At 42.1% G+C, this 18,445-nt stretch overlaps 1 protein-coding gene across 2 annotated transcripts in view; it reads left to right on the top strand.

Moving 5' to 3' along the window:
- The window catches only part of CFI (complement factor I), a 35,330-nt gene extending 26,677 nt beyond the window's left edge, over positions 1–8,653 (top strand). For both annotated transcript variants that reach the window (XM_053657023.1, XM_037156099.2), the window contains 3 exons: positions 1,952–2,226; positions 6,441–6,545; positions 7,974–8,653. In XM_053657023.1, coding sequence (XP_053512998.1) covers positions 1,952–2,226; positions 6,441–6,545; positions 7,974–8,191 — 598 coding nt within the window. In that variant the 3' untranslated portion in view covers positions 8,192–8,653. The remainder of the gene's footprint in view (positions 1–1,951; positions 2,227–6,440; positions 6,546–7,973) is intronic.
- Positions 8,654–18,445: the final 9,792 nt, after the last annotated feature.

The following is an 18,445-nucleotide window of genomic DNA, read 5'->3' as shown; positions in this document are numbered from 1 at the left end:
CTAGTGGGGCGCCGAGGTCTGTGCTGCGAGCCGGCCCACTGCTCGCCGCCAGGGCTTTGGGCCATGTTTCTTTGTCTCCTCATTGTGGCAACCTCTTGGTGTTTGTTTCTATGTACTAGGTAGCTGCTACATCTCCCAGGCTTGGTCCAGTGGCCTAATGTAGTAGGTGTCCTGTAGGATCCAGTGACACAACCTCCCTTATTAACCAAGCTGGATACTCGAGGTGTGCCCACTGAATGGGCTGTGTACACCTTCCTATCATATTTAAATCTTCATTGCTGTTGTTCCACCCAAGTTTAGCCATGAACTGTGTTCTGTCTGGGATCACACAGCATGAGTTATAAAGCGATCTTCAGATGGCTGCTACTTGTGCTGGGCTTGGAGGTGCCCAAGGGAGGCCAAGCTATGAACCAAGGCTGCCTGCTGCTAGTGACAGGCATGGGGCAACTTTGCATGAGATAACAGGGCTTGCTGAAACCAGATGTTTTTTTGAGAGAATTTAGGAAAATCTGAAGCATGAGCCACAACAAGCCATTCAATGCGAAACCCACTGGAAGTAGCTTGGGAAGTAGCAAAATCCACTGGAAGTAGTGTGGGGCCTCATGGAATCATCACAGGCGGGGCAAACAGTATGAGCTAGGATGACGGAATCTCAGCTACGGCACCTGCCTTCCAGCGCTGTGGCTCTGCAGAGAGAGGGCTCAGAAAAGGAGTAGTGGCCTCTACCAGTACTTCTGTCTGGGAGAAAGATGCCTCCCAGCTCTCACCCTGATGCCACCAGACAATCAGTTCCTCTCTTTATGTCTTTGATGCCTTTCAACCTGCTTCCCCCACGCTAGAGCTCGGAGGGTGTGAGTCTAAGTAGGTTTGTGTGGGGGTCCTTAAGAAGAACTGCCTGAGAGTCCAGCAATTTCTGTCTTCCACCGTCTCAATCCTCACTGGTTTTTATAGCCAGAAGTTATGGTGACTTCTCTTCCTAGCACTGGAACCCTGGGCTGGGTGGCCAGATATGAGGCTAGGATGCTTCTCTCCTAAGATATCCCTCCTGATTTTTATCCCACACTTGGGTATGGGTCCAGCCTGTTCTACTTCTCCACCCCTCCTACCAGTCTGGATGCAGTTTCTTCTTTAATTCTGTAGTTGTCTGACTTCCATTCATCTCAACTTTGAATAGTTCTGAATGATGGTTGTTTTATAGTTTAGTTTTCATTGTAATGTGGTTATGTGAGGAGGTGAGCCATGTTTACTTATGCTGACATCTTGACCAGAAGTCATTCACCATTTCAACCAGATTTAAAACAGCTACTATGTTCCATGTACAATACTAGTCATAGACAGCTATCATAGATTAATAAGACCCCATTTTTACCTCCAAGGCTTGTGAGCAAATAAATATAATGCAAAGTTAGGATGAAATTTAAAGGTCAGGATGACAACTGCTGTAGTCTTCACTCAGAAGCTCTGGGGTTAGCAGATTAATGGCAGTGTACATTCTGATTCCCCATTTCTGGCTAGATACTGCCTGGTCTCGGCAAACACCTTCAGTAATGGTGCTCTCACTCCACCGGCAGCTAACTCCCACCTGTGTGCATCTCTGGTTGTTAGAGTATTCTTTATGTCCCTGATATTGAGCAGTTACATGAATTATTCCTCTCTTCACTTACCCACTGACTTTAACACTGTCTTAAGTAAACTTAATCATACTGCTTTATGACAATGAGGATAAAAAAATCTGAGAAAGTTAAAAATGTTCTTTGGAAGGGAGACTATCATGTTTTTGGAGTGGGGTATGGGTTGGGCTAAGGAAAGCAAAGGAGTAAATATGAGGACAACTGTAATAGAATAACAACAAAAAAATACTTTAAAAAAAGATAAAGGATCAGAAGTTCATGTTTGTAGTTGTTTTTTTTCTCAACATATATTAATTCCCTTCCCTCCCTTTTTTCAATAGAGCCAGTAAAGTTCACCGTTACCAAGTATGGCTATCATTATTAGACTGGATAAAGCCTAATGCTGAGATAGTTATTCAGATGGTCAATAAAATTATTATCCACGAAAACTACAATGGAGCCACCTACCAAAACGACATAGCTCTGATTGAAATGAAGAAACGCCCAAGGCAATCTGACTGTGTGCTGCCTTCCATCCCTGCCTGTGTTCCCTGGTCTCCATATTTATTCCAACCTAATGATAAATGCATCATTTCTGGCTGGGGCCGAGAAAAAGGTATTTGTTTTACAATTTGTTCATCATAACCTAGGGGCTGAAAATAAATAGAATACAAATGCATGGGGATAATTTCCTAATGCTCAGGGAGAACATAGCATCAAATCTGGAAAAGGGAACACCCAGCAGGCTGGCTCCTTGGGTGTGGGACCTGTGCAGGTGCCCAGCGCGCTGGGCCCTAAGGGGCCTGTGCTTGGTTTACTGATCTGCCGTCACCGTCATGAAATCCTTAATTTCTGCAGGAAACCCACCTCACATTTTCATTTTTCATTGCCTTCCCAAATTATGTAGCCAATCCTGACCTGAATTTTCAAAGGACACCTACACTCTGTGATCCTAAAGCACACGTTGAGGGGTAACCATTCACCAGGAAAAAGTATAGTGACAGAGACATAAAGCATGGCTCTGGGACTTGTGGGAGAGATCTGGATGGAAGATAAGCAGGCTTTTGAAGGACGGTCACACCACAACCCTTCCACTCGCTCCTCTCCCTCCCCCACTCTCCATGCCCTGCACCCCCATGTCCCCAAAAGAAAAAGACAACATAAAGAATTCATTTTCTGAGCCTCTACAATTTGAGATGAACATTCATAGGAATAAGGGATGTGGACACTTACAAAAATTATTAGAAAATAAATTTTAGATTATTTTCTAAATAATTATTAGAAAAACCTGCTAGCCCTGGCTGGTGTAGCTCAGTGGATTGAGCACGGGCCTGCGAACCAGACAATCGAGGTTCGATTCCCAGTCAGGGCACATGCCTAGGTTGCAGACCAGTTCCCTGCAGGCCAATTCCCAGCAGGGGACTCATGAAAGGCAACCATACATTGATGTTTCTCTCCCTCTCTCCTTCCCTTCCCCTCTAAAGACAGATAAATAAAATCTTTAAAAAAAAGTTAAAAAAAAGAAAAACCTGCTAATTGAGAGGTTAAATTAGAATTAAATTAGCAATACCTTTCTTTCATCTTGAAGAGTTAGCCTTGAAATTTAGCTCCCTTCTGACCTCTTAAACTCTCTTTGTAAATAACTCCATTCTGTTGATCTTATAGACTCGTATCCAATGCATCCTTTATAATTGCCACACTGTAAAGTATAAAGTATGTGTATGAATTCACCTAGATTTGTGGTATGTTTGAATACCCAAGACTTACAAAATATTAAATTTTATTAGTAATTAATTCACCCAAAAAGCACTATCTACTTATAGTAAAACACACACATACACACACACACACACTTTTATGTACATTTACAAATATACCCAAAAGTAGAGGTAAAAGTATAATTAAACCCATTTATTCATCATCCAGTTCAACAGCTATCAACATTCTACCATTCTAGTTTTATCTCTCTGAATCAATAACTATTTTGATGGGACAATTAGGAAGGTTTATTTATAAAAAAGTTAATTACAAAGATGTGTGGGTTGGGAACCACAAGGACCATGGAGAAACCCAGGATTAACAGTACCAGAACTGAGACCTCTGCTAGACCTGATGTGTAAAGGGAAAGAAGCTACTGGAAGGAGAAAGAGCCTTAAGTATAGCAGGCTGCTTTGAGAGAAGCAGTGACCTTGAGTTGAAGGTTATAGCTAGCCCAAAGCTTGCTAGCTTCTCCTCTTCCCTCCTACCCTTCTGTTGGAGTCTTGCACTGGAAACCTGCTGGAAACCAGAGGCTGAGGGATTCCTACTGAGGTACCTCTGACCTGCAGGTTAGGCCCTTAGCGCAAGGAGCAGGGCATTGAAGAGTTGGGAACGGTGCTGCAGGACAATCAGGAGCTATTCAGCACATTCCCAACACACACTTATTTTTTTCCTTGAAATATATTAAATCTAATCCCAGATATCATATAATTTCACCTATGAATACTGTAGTAAATATTTTTACCAGGTAAGGTCTTAAAAAAATGTACTACTCTTCATACTCAAAAAAATGAAAGTGATTTGGCAATGGCATTTAATAATAACCAGCACTTACTTAACATTCCTCAATTATTTACAATGTATTTTTACAATCAGATCATTTCCACTGGGATCTAAACAAAGCCCACATGTTGCACTTGGTGGCTATTTTACTTAAATCTCTTTTAATCTAGAAGTTACTCCTTTCTTCTATTTAATTGTATTCATTAAAGAAATTGGGTCATTTTTATTTTAGAATTTCCACACTTTGCATTTTGCTAATTGTGGCATTGAACAGGTTCTCCTCTTCCATGTATTTTCTATAAATGGTAGATATGTTCTTATGCATTGGTTTGCTTATTAATCAAATATGGTTTAACATTTTTATTGAGCCCTTACTATGCGTCAAGAATGCTAACATGCTAAGATTTTACTGAATAAAACTGGACCCAGTGAAAAAACAGGGGATGCAGAAGCAACACGGTTGAGAGACAAAGGGCAGTTCCTAAGGGACTTACAGCTCTCAGCGGATTCCTCTCCTCCCCTTTGGGAGCCATCGGTCATGAATGCCACCATCAGACAGCAGAATGTGACAAGTGCTGAAGAGCTATACAAAACAAGAGTTCAGGGAAGGGAGCAATCTCCCAAGTCATTCAAAATTTCTCACATGATTACCAGAACTCCCCATTTTACCAGAACTCAGGGCTTCTCCTGAGCTAAGGGAAACAATAAATCACTAATTTTTAAAAAGCTCTTATCCTGAGGAAGGTAGCCATCTTGAGACTAACTTGAAGTAGGACTTGAAGGAGAAAAAAAGGAACTCCAGATTTGCCACATACTTTGGTGGATTTTTATCTCCCTCTGTGTCCCAGAAGAGAATATTAGTTCTACAGTTAACCTTGGGGTGGCAAAAAAGTTCATTTGGTTTTTCCCATGCAATGGCTTATAGTGCTTAGTTGTCTTTAACTTCATTCAAAACAATTTTGTTAGATGGTATTGTGACAGTTATCATATCAGTGTTCATTTTTAAAAAATCAAAATTAGCAAATTTTTGTGTGGCCATTTTAATATTGAAGACAGAAGAAAATAAGCAACACTTTTGGTGTATTATGCTATTATGCTTTATTATATCAAGAAAGGTAAAAATGCAACTGAAATGCAAAAAAAAAGGTTTGTGCAGTGTATGAAGCAGGTGCTGTGACTGATCAGACCTGTCAAAAGTGGTTTGTGAAGTTTCATGCTGATTTCTTGCCAGACAATGCTCCTTGGTCAGAGAGACCAGTTGAAGTTGATAGCGATCAAATCAAGACATTAACTGAAAATAATCAACGTTATACCATACCGGAGATAGCCAACATACTCAAAATATCCAAATCAATAGTTCTTGGTAAAAATGAAAAATGCCTTTTTTTATGGAGAAAATGGTTTGGACCTTTTGGCCTACCCAATGATACGTGCTCACTGCAGTGCTAGGCTCTGTGGGTTGTTCTGTCAGGATAAGCCAGAGGGATCTCTGGCTCCAGGTAGTTTATAGGTTAACTGAGAAGGTAAATCATTTGGCATAAGATGTTTAGTGTATGATTGAATTACTGAGTTCATGGATTGATTGTATAATTTTTTATTAAGCAATTACTATGTGCTAGTGTGAGGCTGGGGGCCGTGCAGCAAGGAATGAGAGAGGCCTGGCACCGGCCCTCCTAGAGCGCTACAGCTGCTGCCAGATGGGAAAAAGGAGTAGGGGAGCTGGGCAGAGTCACTCGTTCTCCCTAAGGCATCTCGCCCTGTATTCGTAGGTTTTTCTCATCTTCCCCAGACTGTCCTTCAGATCACTTAGAAGATGGAGTTCCTCACAGGCACACACAAAATGTGTACATGCCCGTAGCTTTGTATTTTATTTTAACTTCTTACATTAAAAAGCTGTTTTCACTGTAACAAGCACTTTCAAGGAAATAAGGAAGCTATTTCCATGAGAAGAAAATAGGAGCTATTTCCACGAGAAGACCCTGATTCCTCCCCAACTCCCCCATGGACTAGGCAATCAGAGGGGCAGCAGTGTACCTCACTCATCTCAGCTCCTGACTAAATGAGTGTGACTTCAGAGCACCTTCTGACTATTTTTAGTAAGACAAATACAGAAAGTGGCGATATGAGCAATGTGTGGTTAAACATGCTAATGAATTATCCTCAGAAGTATTTAAGAATATGTATATTCTTATATCTTCCCAATGGTTTACTAAATTATGAGACTAAGTATTTATTTAGATTTCTCATTTCTGACTTCTAAATATCTATTTATTTTCTCACTTTGTTTAGATAATGCAAAAGTCTATTCACTTCGTTGGGGCGAAGTTCACCTAATAGCTAACTGCTCTAAGTTTTACCCAGGTCGGTACTTTGAAAAAGAAATGGAATGTGCAGGTAAGTACTACATGGTTTCTCTGATGTATTTTTATACATACTCGCTAACAAACGTGTCTCCTCCACCCCACCAAATTGGTACCCTTGCTCTGGGTGCTAACCTTTGGTGGGTGAAAGAACCCTTTCATTTGGCCTTCTGGCTGTTGCGTTATCAAACTCCTTCAGTCCCTTCCCCTTAGTTCAAGTTTCTTCATTCTAATACTAAGAAGAAAAGTCTTCCTTAGGCTACTTTATAGCAGTATAGCAAGGTGACTAAGAGCACAGACTCTGGAACCAGACTGCCTGGGTTTATATCCTTGTTTTTACCCACTTATACGCATGTGACCTTGAGCAAGGTTCCTTATCTGCAAAACTGGGGATCTTAATAGATGTGGACACTGAGATGCAGAGAGTTACCTGATTTGCCCAAAGTCTTGCAGACAAACAGTATGTCCAGGATCAAAACCCAAACTTCTTCCAAATAAAAATCCAAATGATCTCATTTCAAATGCATACAATTGGAATTGAATTCTCTCTCCTCAGAAGTCCCATTGCACTTCTTACACCGTCTGCCGCTGTCTCCTTGGTTATCTGGTTATCGTAGTGATGCCAGTGCCCCTACCTAACACAACACGGCAGTTCCTACTTTGGGTGGAGACCCACAGGCAGGCTCCCGGTCAGGTAGTGCATTAACGATGCTTTATTGAGACCACCTATAAGGAGTGTATTACAGAAAAAGAGTTATTGACATCCTGTAAATGCTTGATACAGTGATTTTTAAATCTTAGAAAGTCATAAAAGTGAGAAGAAAGTAAATAGACCATTTCCTATGCCCTCCCATCTTAAAATGGAGTTCAGGATTATAGAGACAAAGGGAAGAATAGCACAAAATCTACCAGGAGGCAATATCACAGTTAAGAGGACAAGCTGTGAGGTCTGGCTGCCGAAGTCCAGGCTCTGCCACTTAGTAGTTGTATGGTCTTGGGGAAGAGGTTAAGGTTTATAACCTCTCCATGCTTTATTTGTCTCATTTTAAAATAAAGGTAATAACGATACCTCATAGGGTTATCGTGAGGACTAAAGCAATGAATGACTAATACATACAAGTACTCAATAAGCACTCAGTATTCCTATTACTTTCCCACTTAGCATTTGATGCTACTCTCAGAATACAATCCCATTGTAGTATATACCTATATAAAGTAGAGAAAGCAGGGAGAGTACTTGCTCAATTTAGAGAATGAGTAGAAGACAAAGTATTTTCCAACCTGCACGCTACAGCTCCATGGGCCCAGCAGGGGCCTGCAAGGAGAGCAGACATGCCTTCCTGTTAGGAAAGTGTGAGAAGCAAAGTCACTACACTCATTGTGGAAAAGGCAGGCAGGCGGCATGGTGGCCTTGACAAATGCAAGTACATGTGTGATTCCCTTTTTCCTTTGTCTTTCTCAGGTACAGACGATGGTTCCATTGATGCCTGTAAAGGGGACTCTGGAGGCCCCTTGGTCTGTAAGGACGCCAACAACGTGACTTATGTTTGGGGTGTTGTCAGCTGGGGTGAAAACTGTGGAAGACCAGAGTTCCCAGGCGTTTACACCAAAGTGGCCAATTATTTTGACTGGATTAGTTATCACGTGGGAAGGTCTCTTATTTCTCAGTACAATATATAAAACTCTCTTTTTCCTACTCTTTTTCTCAGCAGTTCCATTTTAATTGAAATGACACTGCATAATTTGTGCTTCTCCAGAAAAGAATAAAGCAAATTTTATTGGACATTTTTAAAGGCCTCTTCAAAGTCTATCCATATTGGAACTTTGTTGTATAATCCTCAATAAATGTTTTAGTCAACCACACATGTTTTATGTATTCGAAATGTGGTTAGGTTATCTGTTCATAGTAGAGTGATGTACTGAAGTTACTAAAGGTAGAGCTAGTTGAGGGACACGGGAGTCACACACACCTACTTTCCAGCCCCAATCCTACCGCCTGCTCATTACTTGAACGTGGGCGATATGTTATCCATTTCGTGTCTCGTTGTCCATCTTTAAAATGAAAACTAGAATTTTGATCAACTAAAACTATATACTGAAATAAAGTGTTTACCATAGTACCTGTCACAGGGAAATAACTGACTTCGCAGTCTTTGTCTCATTTCTCTTCTTTAAGAATTAAAAGTTCTTGAAAAATTTGTCTCTAGTTCCTCATTTCACCCGTTCTCCTTGACCCTTTCTTTAAACCTCTCCATAGACAACACAGTACGACCACCGACCTCCTCAGTGTCAAAGCTCACAGCCAACCCCTCAGGGCACCTGGCCTGCTGCCTCCCTAGCTACTGGTCTCAGCCCCTCTCCAGTCCCTCCCTCTGGTCACTTCTCTCTTTTTGCACTTCCGCTGGTGACGTCATCTAGGTTCAGCTTTAAATCCCACCCACAGTCCAACGATTCTCAAATCCATTACCTCCAGCCATGACCTTTCCTGGAACTCTGGACGGAACATCACCTATTCCATAGCATTTCAAAAGAAACATGGCCACCCCAAATCTCTGTGCCTTCTTAAACCTGTTCCTCCCTCCTCAGTAAATGCACCAACATGGATGCCAGGTCCCTGTGGAGCCCATGCACAGTAGGCTCCCAGGCTCTGTACCGCCCGCCCCTGCTTTCACCTCACCGTAGCACTTGTCACCACGCGAGTGATGACGAGTTTGTGTTTGTCTGTCGACCTCTTCCCATTACACTGTAAGACACGTGAGAAGAGAGACTGTGTTCTCTCTGCTCTGTCTGCATCCCTATCATTTGATTCATAGGAGGTACTTGTGAATAAACATTAGCTGCTTTTATTTATTTATTTTTACTTATTGATTTTTAGAGAGAGAGAAGGGGAGAGACAGAAAGAGAGAGAGAAACATCAGTTTGTTGTCCTACTTATTTATGCATTCATTGGCTGATTCTTGTTTATGCCCTGACTAGGGATCGAACCCACAACCTTGGGGTATGGGGATGATGCTCTAAGCAACTGAGCTATGTGGCTGGGGCCTACTATTATTATTTTTTAAAGCACAACTATCATCACCCTGAAGGCAGAGGTATATATATTTTTAAGATTTTATTTATTTATCTTTAGAGGGGAAGGGAAAGACAGAGGGAGAGAAACATCAATGTATGGTTGCCTTTTGTGCATCCCCTGCTGGGAACTGGCCTGCAGGGAACTGGCCTGCAACCCAGGCATGTGCCCTGACTGGGAATCAAACCTCGATCATGTGGTTTGCAGGCCCGCACTCAATCCACTGAGCTACACCAGCCAAGGCCAGAGGTATATTTTTTTATATAAATATTACCTTCAACTCCTGGGGTCCAGTCCTGGATAGAGCCCAGCTGTTTTGATAATAGAAGTGCCTATATCTACATACATGCCAAAATTGGTTACTGTCCAATTATTTTTTCTTTTTAAAGTTTTTTGGTAAAATACACATAAAATTTTTACCATTTTAACCATTCTGAAGTATATAGCCAGATGCATTAAGTACATTCACATTGTTGTGTACCCTTCTCCATCTCCAGAAATTTTTTACCTTCCCCAAATGAAACTCTGTGCCCATAAACCATAACTCCTCCCCTTCCATGCTGCTCAGATTTTTAATTCCTTTTGTCACTGAATGCAAGACAGTATTTGGTTATCTATGGCCATGTAAGAAAGAACCCTAACATAGTCATTTCAATAACAACGGTTTATTATTTTGCTTCTGTATTTCGGGGAGGACGGAGCATAGCTGGAGAATACTTCCAATCTCTCATGCAGTCGCTGTCAGACAGGGCTGGGGCCAGGGTCATCGCTAAGGCTTCTTCACTCTTGGGTCTGGTTGCTGGGTTGGGAGGACTCGGCTGGGGCTCTTCAGACCTTCCTCTGCATGGGCTCTCCACAAGGGCTCTCGACATGGTTACTCGGAGACGCCCGATTTCTTACACAGCACCTGGCAAGTGCCTCAGGAGAACCCACAGAACCTGCACAGCCTTTCTAAACCTGGTCCTGGAAGCCATTTAGCCTTCCATCACAAAGATCTGACCAGGTTCAGGGGGAGGAGATGTAATTCATCTCTTGAAAGAAGGGGTATCAAAGAATTTGTGGCATATTTTAAAACCACCATTTTGTCTTGATCCAGCAAACCTGGAACATGTGGCACTTTAGAACATATCTGTTTAAGACAAAAAGACAGAAGTACTAAAAGCAGCAAGCTGGGAAATCCAGCACATGGGGGACTGAGTGGATCTAGGAAGGAGGGTCGACGTGGCACCTTGAAGGACCAAGCCAGTCTGCACAGTGGCCTGGGAATCAGCAGCAGGGTGGACTAGGCGGAGGCCTGAAGCAAAGAGCTAGCTTCTGGGTAGCAATTCCATGTGGGAAAGACTAGGAGCAGCAGGAGTGGATGACCTGGCTCCAGGGCTCTTCCAGTTTAGAGGTCTGTGTGAGGGCTCCTAGTTGCAGACAAACAGAAGCCAATCTCATTGGTTTCATGAAAACTTAGTTTACTTAAAGACATTATGCAGTTCACAGAATCTTCAGGAAAGCCAAAGACTTAGAGGCAGTTCATCTGGGAATAATGCTCAAACACCGTTACAGAAATGCTTATCAGAGCTGCCACTACCTCAGGTTCCAGGTGCCAGGTTTGAACTGGACTGCAGAGGCTGGGCACTGGACACTGCTGCTTGGCCTTGAGACACTGCTGCTTCTGTGAGTTAGCATGGTCCTCGGCAACAGTGGTTCATGAACAGAGCTCACTAAATGTGGAGATCTGCCATCATCTTACACTTTTAACACTGGCCTCAGAAATTACCATCTTATGAGGGAGACATAAAAAGAGATTATACACCTGTACTTTGCCAAGTATGATGGTGAGAAAAACTCAAAGGAGACTCATAAATCAGCCTGAAGTATCAAAGACTTCCCCATAGGTGAGCTTAATCTGACTTATGGAAGAACTTTCTAGGCAGATGCAATTGCAAAGTTCCTGTGGCTAAAGGAGCCAACTGCACAAGAAAATGAAGAGCAGTTTGGTGAGACTGGAGCCCAGGGTGTAGCTAAGAACCTGATGATGGAGAAAAAACATGATCGGGGAGAGTATCCTGACTAAGAGCTGGCACCACTGAAGGGCTTTGGAAAACCCATGCTGGAGGCATTGAGGAAGATAGACAAGAGAAGAGTGAGATGGGGTAGGAAAAAAGTCAAGAGACTACTGGACTAATTTAATAGAAAATGATGAAGGTAGAAACTAAAGCAGAGTACTTTTGCTTATTTATTTTTAAAAATTTATATGTTATTGATTATGCTATTGTAGTTGTTCCAATTTTTCTCCCTTTTGCCCCCCTCCACCCAGCACCCCCCACTCCCTCAGGCCATCCCCACGCCATTGTTCATGTCCATGAGTCATATGTATAAGTTCTTTTTCTGCTCCATCTCCTATAGTGTACTTTACATTCTATGGCTGTTATGTAACTATCAATTTGTACTTCTTAATCGCCTTACCTGTTCACCTATTATCCCAAACCCACTCCCATCTGTCAATCATTTTCTTAAATAAATTCCTTTAACATTTCATATAATAATGGTTTGATGATGATGAACTCCTTTATTTTTCTTATCTGGGAAGCTCTTTAACTGCCCTTTGATTCTGAATGATAGCTTTATTGGTAGAGCAATCTTGGCTGTAGGTCCCTGCTTTTCATGACTGAATATTTCTTGGCAATTCCTTCCAGAACCTGCAGTTTCTTTTGAGAAATCAGCTGACAGTCTTATGGAGACTCTCCTGTAAGTAACCAATTGCTTTTCTATTGTTGCTTTTAAGATTCTCTCTTTATCATTAACCCTTGGCATTTTAATTATGATGTGTTTAAGAGTGGGCCTCTTTGCATCTATCTTGTTTGGGGCTCTCTGTGCTTTCTGGACTTGTATGTCTGTTTCCTTTACCAAATTAGAAAAGTTTTCTTTCATTATTTTTTTCTAATGAATTTCTGATTCCTTGCTCTTTCTCTTTTCCTGGAACCCCATCGGGTAAATGTTGGAACATTTGAAGTTTTCCCAGAGTATGCTTCCACCATCCTTGTTTTTTGAGGGGGGTTTGAATTTTTTTTCTTGTTGTTCTGACTGGTTGTTTTTTCTTTGCCTCCTTATGTTCCAAATCATTGGTTTGATTCTTTGCTTCATATACTCCACTGTTTCCCTGTAAATAGTTATTTATTGCAATTAGTGTATCTTTCACTTCTGACTGGATCTTTTTTATGCTATTGAGGTCCTCACTAAGTTTACTGAACATCCTTATAACCAGTGTTTTGAATTCTGTATCTGATAGATTGCTTATCACCATTTTGTTCAGTACTTTTTCTAGAGTGTTGATCTGTTCTTTCACTTGGGCTATGTTTCTTTGTCTCTTCATTATGGCAGCCTCCCTGCGTTTGTTTCTATGTATTACTTACAGCTACTATGGCTTCCTGTCTTGGTAGTGTTGCCTAATGTAGTAGGTGTTCTGTAGGGTCCAGTGGAACAGCAGCCTCCCCTTTCACCCAAGCTGGGTACTCAAGGTGCACCCATTGTGTGGGTTGAGTACACACTCCTCTTGTAGTTGTTGATTACTATTGGCAAGCTACAAGGACTGGTTGTGACCTCTGCCCACCAACCACTACCCTCCATGGAGGATCTGCATGCAGGGGCAGGATGGTAGTGCTCCAACATGGTCTGTAACTATCCACTGGGTGTGCAGGCTCTGCGGTTTACTGGGTGGTACAGGTCAAGGTTCACCCCTACATCTGTCCTGCCCAAGGTGTCCCTGCATGAGCTATAAAGCAAACTGAGATGGCTGCTACCTGCGCTGTGTGTAGAGGTTCCCAGGCAAAGCCAGTTGTGAACCTACATTGGCTGCTGCTAGTGCCAGGCCTGGGGCCACTTAGCAAGTGGTTAGGGATTGGGGGCTCACTGAGGCTAGTTGTTGCTTATTTGGGAGGATTTAGGAAATTGTGAAGCCTGAGCTAAGACCAGCCATTCAAATGGAAAAGCCACTGTTAACAGCTTGGGTGGACTAGTCAGTTGGGTGGGACAGGGCCTCAGGGGATCTCCAGGTGGGGCGAAGTGTCAGACAGGTGGTGGCATCTCAGATATGGCCCCTACTTGCTGGCTCTGTGGCCCTGGGGAGGGGGCAGAGTTTAGAAGAGAGACGATGGCCTCTTAAAGCAGAGTACTTTTAAAGAGAATGACACTGACTCTAGGTATGTTAAGGCAGGGAAATAAGTGGCAGTGGGACCACAAGAGATGACAAGGCACTAGGGAGGAAGATGTGAGCCTAGGATAACCCCCAGGTTTTCTCTTGGATAATGATGTCATTGGCACTGCCATGCAGAAATAAAGGTAAGAGAGGAATAAAAGTAGGTTTAGTTAGTTAGGGGTATTTTTGAAGCTATGCTGGCCCTGGAAGCCCAGGGAAGATGCGTCATCATATACAGTAGAAAGTATGAAGCTGAAAATCAACCAGAAGTTTGGAAGTAGCCAGAGAGTCTGTCTAGAATAATCACAGTCCTGAATTTATCCTGATGGTCTAAACCCCTGTAGTCTCACTAAGTGGGTTCCTTTCCATCTTCTCCAGTGTTTCCTCTCTGTGTGAAGTAATCTCACTTTCTATGCACAAGGATCATTTGTAAACCTCTCCACCTGGTTGCTATGGTCCAAATGTTTGTGTCCCTCCCAAACTCCTGTGTTGAGATACTAATGCCCAATGTGATGGTATGAGGAAGTTGGGTCTTAGGTCTTAAGGGTGAATTCTTCACGAATGTAATAGTGAAGAATCTCTATAAAAGAATGGTAATAGTGAAGAATCTTTATAAAAGAGATCCCAAAGATCCCACACCTTTTCAGTGTGGGGACCCAGCAAGATGTCAGTAGTCTGCAACCAGGAAGAAGGCTCTCCCCAGAAACCAACCATGCTGGCACCCTGATCTTGAATTTCCAGCTTCTCGAACTGTAAGAAATAAACTTCTGTTGTTTATAAGCCACCCAGTCTGTACATTTTGTCATAGAAGCCCAAATGCACAAAGATACTGATCAAATTTGCCAGATGGTAGACATTCCCAAGCAGAGAGCCATTATCTTCAAGATATCATGAAAGCAACCCTTGCTCACAGATGTGGTACAGCCATCTCTTGTCCTTCCCTTCAACCACAGCTTGAGAGTTATTCATGCCATTGATTTTTGTAGACAGAGGCTGGAACCTAGTACTTATTTCCCCTTAACTGGAACCCCTTTTAAAAACTAACCTACCAGTCTTCACACTGGGCAAAGACTGATTGTCATGACTGGAACTGTTTCACTACATGGCATTTATTTTCATCACAACAACGTTGTTGAGATCATTTAATGAGATGATGGAAAATACTAAAAAACAGAAACTGCCTTTGATAATTTGTATTTTGTTGGTTTTGTGTGGTTTCAAATAACATAATATTCTAGGAAAAATTACATAATATTCTAGTTTCCAAGTATTCTGAGTTAATGTTTTACATTAAACCCAATAAATTTTGCATTCTTACCTCATTAATACAACCATCTTCCATGATGATCCAGGTACAGGGAAGGAACCACTAGGGACTTCTAGAGGGATGTCTGACTGATTCTCCTTACAGTTGCCCTGTACAGAAAACAAAGCCTAGTCTCAGCCACCCAAGAGATCACATTCCAAGGCACCCATTCAGACAAAAATAAGCACAAATACAGCATGTTTTATATGTTCATAATTTTGTTTTGGTAATATTGACTACAATTGCATCTCCCCACTCCCCTGACTACAACTGTGTTTTGTCCTCAGTACACGTTGAAACTTGGGTTGTGAAGTTCACCAATAACCTCCACATTACTAAAGCCAGTGATCAATATCTAGTCCTCCACTTCCTCCACATCAGTTGCACCAATGGCTCTTTCTTAGACATACTGAAACACAGCCCTCTCCTGCCGTACTGCCATTCTTCTTCGGCATCCTTCACCACTCTTAGTTCCCTCCAGCAAGGTGGACTTTGTTCTGCTCCTTTACACACTCACCCTTTAGAGGATTGCATCTAGGCCCACAGCTTTACAAGCTGTTTCTATGCTGGTGACTTCCAAATTTATTTCCTTATCCCATTTCTGAACTACAGATTTAAAATAAGCTTTTCAAACATCTCTGAAATTAACTTCCTAAATTTCCCCTGTAATCTGTTCCTCTGGAATCCTCATTTCAGTTAGCAAGAACACTCTATCCTTCTAACTACTCAGGGCCAAAACCCCACAGTCGTCCTTGATTCCTCTTTCCCCCCATGTACTATAACGAATCCATTAGCAAATCCTGTTGGCTCTACCATCAAGTCAAATTTAGAATGTGACCGCCTTTCACACTTCCACTGTTCCCTCCCTGGGCCAAACCATGAGAATGTCCTTCCTACTTGATTATGTCTTAACTGGCTTGCTGGGCAGCTCCTGCCATCCACAGTCAAAGCATTTATAGACACACTAGCCATGTGCTAACTATCCTGTTGATAGTGTGCTAACGAACTATTGGAACAGGCTTTGTTGATTAGATGACAGTGCCTGTAAAGAAGGCTCTTTTCAAGCAGTTTATATTAACAATTTACGATGAAAAGATGAAGTTGGATCATCTAGAAGAAGATACAGGATTTGGTCAATCAGGGATGGCTTCATGTAGAGACGCACAAGGCCCTGAGCTCAGAAACCTTCCACACTTGCTTTCACGTTCTCCTGTCATCACCTTCATAGTCATATTTTTTTGGTATTCTCATATTCATTTTATTTTTTTCCTTTTTTAAAATTTAATTGTTATTCAAGTACAGTTTTCTTTTACTCCCAGCCCAGCCCACCCCCCAGGTGCTCCCCACCTCCCTCCCATTTCCACCCCCCTTAGTTGTTGTCCATGTGTCCTTTATACTAGTTCCTGTCATATTCATAATTTTTAACAAGGGCCTCACCACTTTTGTTTTATACTGAGTCCTGCAAATTATGTAGCTGGTTGTATGGTCAGTGCTGAATGGTATCTGATGGCAGGAATTGAGAAGAAAAAGCAAATCTTGGAATTAGTGCAGCAGAACAACAAATATCTAATGATTGACTATGAAAATAAAATGCGGCTCTGGATGATGTGGCTCTGATTGAGCACTGGCCTGCAAACCAAAAACATCACCAGTTCAATGCCCAAGCAGGGAACAGGCCTGGGTTGAGGGCCAGGTCCCCAGTTGAGGGTGAGCTAGAGGTCACCTAACAATGTATCTCTGGTGCATTCATGTTTCTCTCCCTTTCTTTCTCTCTTCCTTCCCCTCTCTCTAAAAATAAATAAAATATTTAAAAAATAAAAAGTGAACCTTAAAAAATGTGAAAATAAAACTTTGAATCTTGTTTTCTGGAGAGATTGTGGTTTTTCCCATGGAAAACACAGTGGAAAAGATTTGTTTGAGATAAAAAGGGAACAGCTCTATGAGCCTGAGGAACAAGAGTTTGAGAATGTAATCCCTAAGGAAAGACCGAGAGACAGAGAGACTTGCCCAAAATCCTCAGAATTGAGGCTGTAGTCAAAGATAGTAGAAATTATGAGACCATCAAGGAACAAATACATAGAGAAAAGAGAAAAAAGGAGGCCTTCTATAACTAAGGGCTAGAACGAGGTTACCTTACCACATTCTTTCTTTCGAGAACTTATTCATTACCAGGCAGTTTTTCTGAAACCTAGGAAGAACCAAGAGTAGTTTAAGGGTTTTGATAGTGGTGCTAGGAGGGACCTCCAGTCCAACATCCACATTTCGGAAATGAGAAAACCAATATTCCAGGAACTTAAGATAATTCTACAAATGTTTCCATTTCCGAGTGTGTTGAAATGTGCTGCTGTCCAAAGTTAAGGAAAACTAATCTTTGGCAATTGTGATGGTAGAAAGAGGCCTTGGTTTGACGTGATATTGTCACGTGACTACTCCGGGCCTCCATTCCTTCATTGAGAGAATACCATCCAGTCGCATTCCTCTTCTTCCTCCACAATGGTGCTGGCTGATCACAGCCCAAAGGCACCCTACTGAAGGTCTGAGTAAAGCTGGGGCCCAGGATCGGGCTACATCCATATGGGGAGAGGGGTGCCTTTTTTTAACTGTCAAAAACGCTGCATTAAGATAAAGCGGTGCTCTAAAAGTGAGAGCTCAGAAGTGCATGGCACAGGGTAAGCACTCAATACAGGATATAATTCTGAAGAACTCTGAACTGCACAATTACTTCAAACTCATGAAGCTCTTTACCGACATAAATTGCCAACCTAGAATTTACCCGTAATTCTTGTGAAAAGGCCGCATCTATTCCCAACACTTGCAATACTGCTCTGGACCTTACTATAAAATTCTTGGAAACTGTTGACACTAACATAACCGGGTATTTATAGTTCTGGTAAAAATTACTGCAATTGTTATTTAAGGATACTGCACACACAGCACAGGATAAAAATACAGAGAAATGCTATTGGCTCAATCAAGTCACGAAATTAGTAGGAAAAGAGTAGTATCCATAAGATTAAAAAAAAAAAAACTGCACTTAAGTGTTAAAACTGCTTCTTCCTTACCCGAGGAAGAAAACTTATGGTTTTAATTGCAAACCATTTTCTTCCAGAATTTCTAGACCAGTATCTAGCTATCACCCTCGTGAGTCAGGTACCGCCTCGGCCTTAGAGACGTGTTAGGCTCTCCACTCCCCTGACTGCGGCCATTCGGGCAGGAGAACCAGGCAAAGACCCGTGAGAGTACGGCCACGTCCCCGGCGCAGAATCACATTTTTAAATTCCCAACTCGGCTGGACCCTTCGCAGCGACCTCTACAATCCGCCACGGGGGCTCAGTTCTCCAACGCTGTCCACACTCACATAAGCTTGTCTCT

The sequence above is a fragment of the Artibeus jamaicensis genome, unplaced genomic scaffold, assembly GCF_021234435.1.
Source record: "Artibeus jamaicensis isolate MK-2021 breed Jamaican fruit bat unplaced genomic scaffold, CSHL_Jam_final scaffold_3222, whole genome shotgun sequence".
NCBI lineage: Eukaryota > Metazoa > Chordata > Mammalia > Chiroptera > Phyllostomidae > Artibeus > Artibeus jamaicensis.
This window is presented reverse-complemented; position numbering and strand designations above follow the sequence as displayed.